The sequence below is a fragment of the Ylistrum balloti genome, unplaced genomic scaffold (genome assembly GCF_031769215.1).
Source record: "Ylistrum balloti isolate Yb309-2 unplaced genomic scaffold, AGI_CSIRO_Ybal_v1 Utg370152, whole genome shotgun sequence".
In the NCBI taxonomy this organism is placed as follows: domain Eukaryota; kingdom Metazoa; phylum Mollusca; class Bivalvia; order Pectinida; family Pectinidae; genus Ylistrum; species Ylistrum balloti.
In genome coordinates this window covers 883,432-890,523 of record NW_026782152.1, presented here as the reverse complement: position 1 = coordinate 890,523, position 7,092 = coordinate 883,432, and the positions used below count along the sequence as shown (strand labels likewise).

Genomic DNA, 7,092 nt, shown 5'->3' with positions numbered 1-7,092 from the left:
CCTCACTCAGCTTCACCACCTATACGTACATGTACAGTAAAAAGGATACATCACTACATAAACAATGTTTTAATTATAGATTCCAAGAATGACATAAAATGTAGGCTTTCTGCAATAAAAGTATCAGTTCATGTCAATTTTTCACCATCATATCAGAAAAACCTTTAATTCACTTCACATCAGATTAAAGAAACATGAAAAAACTAATTTCAAAGAAATCAAAACTTCATTTTTTCATTCCTCGATATTTAGTTTAAAACTATTCTGAAGAAGGCAGGCAATATCATACTTATTAATTTTTCTGGTTTTCATGTTTATCTTATACCCAAGATATGAATTCATGAGAATTGTCTCCTAGTAAAAAAATATGTAACAGAGGTCATTATTTATTTCAATGCCTTCAATGGGAATATAACCCGGCACCTCTGGCTTACTAGTCTGACACTCAACAAATCAAGCTAAAGAGAAGTTCTCTCTAGCCAAGTCGTATATTGCGGCTAGTGTTTTACCAGGGTTACATACTCCCCCTCCAGGAAATAACTCATCCTCAAGTTTCCAGGGGTTACAGCAATGCTGGTGGGGCATGGCTAAATACTTTTCCCGGGTTCATACATGGGCGCCAACGTAACAGAGGTCATTTTTCATCTCCATGCCTCTGCTAGGAAATGAACCAGGAACCCCTGGCTTACTAGTCTGATGCTCAACAAATCGAGCTAAAGAGAAGTTCTCTCTAGCTGAGTGGCATATTGCGGCTAGTAGTTTACCAGGGTTACAAGTATGTGAAACAAGGGAGATAACTTATTTGCTATATTATGAATTCGACGGAGAGTTAAAAAATAAAAGGGAGATAAGTGACTATGAAGGTAACAATTTCTTTTCTTCTTATGAAATTCCATTTTTGTGTTGAGAAAATTCAGTATTTCAAGACAGTATTTAAAACTTTAAGTAGAAAACACTATTATGTACTATATATGTACAACACAGTAAAAACTAAGTACCCTATAGTCTTAAGTCTGAATTAAAGATATGTATCACTTCCTGCTTGCAGTAAATCAAAAATTGAATATACAAATACCAAAACTACATAATTATAATCTAGATGTGGTGGAACTACATTATATCTTTTCTACTTCAGTAATATTCGCATCCAACTTTTAATTACAATTAAATATCATATCAGGCTACAAACATATATGTATTAAAATAGTCTTGTAGTATATTATATTTCCATATACTGGTTTAGTGGTGAAACTGCCAACCTATTTTAACAAAATCAACCTGCTTCCTGCCATTAATACAAACTTTCTTCCTTATTCAGTAGCTAAAGTTACAGCTCTAAATAAAAGTTGTTTAAACAGGCAGTAGAACAACATACTGTTTAGATTTTACCCTATCTTTTATACTGTGTAACCTGTTAACAGTGATTTATCACTGCAAAACGTGCCAGAATGATATGACATCAGTTGCAGGTAACTTATTAGTATTACAGATGGTGTGGCGGGCATGCCAACACATGGACCTAACATACGAAGCTTATTGTACGTGCTGGTTTATGTCTGAGACGGTTACAATGAGGTGTAATAAATCACCTGTCATGTATGTATGTAATATTATAAACAAACTCCATCACTAACAGTAAATAAATACACCAATACATTGAAACTATTTCGTGATCAGTGAAGTGGGACGAATTGATCCGGAACTTCTACCTCCATTCATCCAACATGCTGCGGTGTGCAGCTGTAGCAGCATACCTTACCAATTATACCTTGAAATTCTGAGAAGTGAAGCGACGTGTGCTTGTTTAGGATTTAGCACTGGCATCTGATATATGAAATAGAAAATGAGTCACACACACAACACACTGACATGAGAACTGTTATCAGTTGACTAATGTTTCAGCTTCTAATTAAGCCAGCCTTAGACAGTAGGTTTGGAGAACAGAGTTTATAACATACAGTTCATCAGCGTTCAAGTCTATACATTTAAAATTAACTTACCTTTCCATACTATGAAAGACTATGCGATGTAAATAAAATTTGCATTTTTATCACGTAAGACCGATCGATCTAAACGTCAAGAAGACATTGATTTCGCAATGTGTGCATTGGAGTAAAAACAGGATAAATCATACGGACAAATAACGGATAGCGTATTCAACGTCAAAAAGACGTCTTTTCGGCTGTTATTTAATAATCATAAATTTTATTTCAACTTGCATTCTTAGATAAATTCATGTCTTGAATGGCACTAGTTAAATTTGAAGCTGAATCATTCAAATATTCGCTAGTTTTGTATCAGATAAGTCACTAGCATGCATTAACGGGACCTATACAGTTAAAATCGGCTAACAGAAATGGTATCTTAGTAATGAAAGATATAATTTCTACGTTGTAATTAGTCTATAAACATTCGAACATGATGTATGTCAAAACTTAAGATATGCTTTGCCTTTAATATGATCTTGCATTACGGTAGTTATCAATGTGATGTATCTATGTTTTAGCCTTACTCAAAGGTGCTTCCCTGGGTCCATTTGATTTATTAACCGATAGTGTGCGTCGATCTGAACGGCACACATCTGCTGCTGTCTCGAGAATGGATAAATATTGAACACGGATTAAATAATGAAATCAAAACCAAAAGATAGAACAACACAAAATATTTTATAACACTATTAACTAAAATCAAGCATTACTGATCATGACAAAAAAAGACCTTAACTTTGCTCAAAGATGACAGGCACGTTTAGTTGCCTGCCGAGATTTTCGAAATTGAACCAATTCGTTATCGTCTATGTAAGTCTGTATGAAAAGTTATGATAAAGTTGTATTTGTGTAAGTATACATTCATCAGCAGCTAAACCTTTGTAGAATCACCTCCTTAGCGATAGGCTCGATGCCGGTTTCAGGCGGTCGATTCGAGTATACGACACAGATGATCAAATCAAGTAGCGCCCCAGCTAACACATGCGTTTCGAAGGTTATATGTGACCATTGATATTTTTAAGTAGTTCAGTGTTACCAAAATTACGATGGACCCGTCAAAAAGAGACGACATATTGAATCAAGCAAGACAAGAAATTGCACTAGCAAATGCACAGATGTTACTACAGGTAACGATATTAAAAAGGAATATTTAGATTTCATGTGGGCAAGATCTTGCGTCAGATAGTTGTATAGGAGACACGTGAGCTTGTGTAACATACGTACTGTATTCATCAGACACGTTCACTTGTGTTTTAAAGTTGATTTTACATTACTATCAAAATGGCAACATGCAAAATTTACATATGTGCATATTACTAAAAACAATGATTAACTTTTGCGAGTGTTTTTTTTACAGTTTGTGCACACCTGTTTTATTTCGTTCTAAGACGTGTAGAAGAGGTATTAGTTCGCTTAATTGCATTTTACATTTTATATCTAGAGCGCCCGTCAAAAATTTCATGCCTTGTTTGGTGACAGTTACTGTTTTGAATACTTATTTTATTACTAAAATTGAAGATGAATACACGTTTTTTGTTCGATGAAGGTGACCATGTAGTCAACGAAACGTCACTCACACTCGTATCTTCTAATGGTTGTGTTAATTATGTAGGATTGGAACAGAGGTTTATGGATAAAAATAGCAGGTTGACATGTGTTAAAAACGGTGTCAGCCTCTGTTTCTCAACTGATGGAACATGCTTTCTTTGTCACAGTTGGCAGAGCCAGTCATAGTCCAAATTTTTCCCATATTCTATCCGTGACTTTTATGTATAAGCTTGGAGTAATAATTCTGTCCATATAAAAAGCTAGGGAAATGAGCGATCCATACATTAGTCGGCATTCAAAAATGATAATTGTAGAAAGAAAATCACCATTTTGACATGCATATCGCCCAATATGGAGTAAACCCGTTGATTATCAAGCTGGAGACCTTGGTTTGATTCCTGGTCAGGGCATGTGCTCTTGACTGGAACGTGTATCTTCAAAGTTTTTGTACATTGGTGCCCAATGAAATTCCACAGCTTGTGGTTACATTTAGAGCAATGTCACAAACCTCTTGATATCAATATCTAACATCTGGTGTCAAAGACCATCAAAATCAAGGGTGACCAGGTTTTTCAAGAGTCATCATGGAAAAAGACATTGTAATCAATTCTGTTGTAAAATATGTGTTAAGATGTTATGTTATATTTGAACATTATTTTGACCAAATTAGATCTAAATTTTGTTTTGAATTCTTTCAATACTGATCAAAAGTAAGGAAATATCGGGTGATTCTAGATCGGATTGATCTGCTGAAATCAAGAGAATTGGCGACACTGTTAGAGTCGGGTTGAAAGTTAGAAAATCTCAAGTAATATACTGATTACTTGAACTTTTTAACCCTTTTTTCTGCATTTTGGCATTATTTCAGACAATTTGGTATTCAGAATTAAAATTTGTAAGATATCTGTAATTTTGTACGGATCTTTTCTGTTTTTCAGACTGTTGCAGATAAATGTTTCAGAAAATGTGTTTACAAACCAGGAGCCTCATTGGACAACTCAGAACAGGTATTCACATTGTACTGAAAAAGAATAGGAAAAATACCCAAAATATCAAACGTCTGTTTCATGAAAAATTGATTTAAAGTAGACTATTGCAGGGTTTTCCATAAGAGCCAGTCGCCGGCCAATTTGACCGGCTTCTTTGATCATTTGGCCGCCTACACCAATCCAGTTCCGTAATAATGTTGCGTACACGACTACATGTACACAGCACGACAGCCTCCTACCTTCGCTACACAGCCTACTACTAACAAAATTATGGAAAACCCTGCTATTGAGTGTTATATGAAGAATGAGAATTTTTTAAAATGAAAATTATCTTAAATTTGATTTTATTTGTCTGAATTTAACTGACTCCATAATTACTGTTAAATTTATATCAAATCATGTCAAGAATTTCCCTAGTTCTGAAAAGATAAGTAATCATCAAGAGGAGGTCAATTTTGTTTTGATAGGTAACATACTGGATCCATATTTCTAACTTTAAAACAGCTGAACCATACAGACCCTGGAATATGATATAAGTGTCTTGGAGGACAATTTACGATCATACAATCAATGAAGTAATAACAACAGTACAGACAAGTAGAATATGATATTGCGGATTTGGATTGACCAAGATTTAAATGGCAGATGTTGTCAGTGAAGCAGAAGATGCTTACACTTCAGAAAGACCTGGTCTTAAACTCCTTATACTTTTTTTAGAAGACTCGGTGTAAATCTTTTTGTGAATATGTTACCCTAGTCGTATTTAATTTGAGTTTGGATCATGATTCTGTTCACATGTTGGTATTTTCTTGTTGTTTTGCTGAAAGAAAATCTTGATGTTGATTCAGTAATGAAAGCTACATGTGCATTGACACAGCTGGTTTAATGAAAGTAAAAGTGTTACACCTGTTGCTTTATACAAAATGTTGTATATACTGATCATACACTTAATGTACAGTTAATATTCAATATGTTTGTTCTTCTTTATCTTAGTTATAACATCTTTAAAAATGATTGCATTTCAGCAACTCAGATCTTAATTTTTTATCCATAAAGATCAGACAATTGCTGGTTTTACAATGATAGACTGACTATCTGTTTGTTGTACAGGTATTACATAATGAAATGTAATTTATTTCTTTTGTTAGGAATTAAAAATAGAAAAGAAAAATGTTTTCAAAAACAGAAGGAAAAAAATTGAGTTACAATCATATAATAGAGCTTGACTTTATGTTATGACAGCTTTTTGCTGGTCTTATATAAAAACAATAACATGATACTTCAGTCAGACTCTTTTCACATTTTCTAGTCTCATTTTCAAAATATTTAATTTTGATTACAATTTTTTTGAAAATTATTGTTACTTTTTTTCAGAAATGTGTAGCCATGTGCATGGACAGATATATGGATGCTTGGGATTTAACGGCAAAAACATACGCCAGTAGGTTACAACGAGAAATGTCATAGAAGTTTATACATTGTCAGGGAACTTTGAAATTTTCAAGACGAATGGATGGACAAAAAAGGAACAAGGACAGCAGAAATAGGATAGTAGATGTCAGGATTGTTATGTGTCCAGTGACCAGCGCCCTAACGTCAATATACATCTGTATACAGGGTACATTTTAGTGGTCTTAGTACTGTTGATGTGTGAACAGACATCTGCAATCTACAGAAAAAGCCATGCAGATATTCAACATGATCTTTTCTGTCATATTTCTTGCCAATCTGTATATCAGATTTACACATTGTGACAGAAATGAAAATAAGACTTAAAAAATATATGTCCTACTCTGAATGTAAAACCAGTCTGTATATCAAATCAAATTAAAATAAAAAGTTCTTAGTCAGAATTATCAGTGGAAAATTACATAATGTCCATACCACATATTACATTTCCATTGTGTTACGATCACTTAATTTTTTTTTTTTTTATTTACTAAAACAAAATAATTTATAAGTTAAAAATGCATATTGGATTCATCAAGATTTCCTAGGTGCATGCAATCTGCTATGTAATACGGTATCAGGGGAATTCACAACTTATTCATTCTGTGTATTCTTGTTTTATTGAAGTTTGATATTATGACAGGAATCAGAGGGATGGGAGACAGACCAAATCAGAGTTAAAAATGGTACCTGAATTAAATATTTGGGGAATTCATCGACCAGCTTTAAGTATTCCTAATTATAATATGTGGAAGAAATCTTTGATGTTTCAAATCATCAGTCATCCATGTTAGTAGACACTACAACCAGTTACAGTACTCAGTGTGCTTACCATTCTGTGAGTTATTTTCATATACACATGTATGTTTGATTTTGATATGTAAAATATTAATGAATAAAAAAAACAATTTATTATTGTTGTTATTGTTATTTTTTCAGGTTTGAAATCCAAGATGGGTGCCATGGCGGTCATCTTGAAAAAACATATTTATTAAACTTCTTTTCCAGTTCCACTGGTGCCATTGAGCTGAAAATTGATGGGAATGTAAAGGAAAGGTAGCCAACAAAGCATTACTATTTTTCGAAATTGTCAAAACTTCAACACAGCAGCCAGGGAG

At 33.6% G+C, this 7,092-nt stretch overlaps 1 protein-coding gene across 1 annotated transcript; it reads left to right on the top strand.

The window, feature by feature from the left end:
* The first annotated feature begins 2,978 nt into the window (after positions 1–2,978).
* LOC132550812 (mitochondrial import inner membrane translocase subunit Tim13-B-like) lies at positions 2,979–6,887 on the top strand. The gene is made up of 3 exons (XM_060214901.1): positions 2,979–3,115; positions 4,475–4,543; positions 5,900–6,887. Exons 1-3 carry the CDS (start codon positions 3,035–3,037, stop codon positions 5,990–5,992), a joined length of 243 nt encoding a protein of 80 aa, XP_060070884.1. The 5' UTR covers positions 2,979–3,034; the 3' UTR covers positions 5,993–6,887.
* The last annotated feature ends 205 nt before the right edge of the window (positions 6,888–7,092 follow it).

Bases quoted from the DNA above. Each gene is read 5' to 3' on its own strand.
- LOC132550812 (XM_060214901.1), top strand. From the start codon at position 3,035: ATGGACCCGTCAAAAAGAGACGACATATTGAATCAAGCAAGACAAGAA. The intron at 3,116-4,474 runs GTAACGATATTA...TCTGTTTTTCAG, and splicing joins ATGCACAGATGTTACTACAG to ACTGTTGCAGATAAATGTTT. The intron at 4,544-5,899 runs GTATTCACATTG...ACTTTTTTTCAG, and splicing joins CATTGGACAACTCAGAACAG to AAATGTGTAGCCATGTGCAT.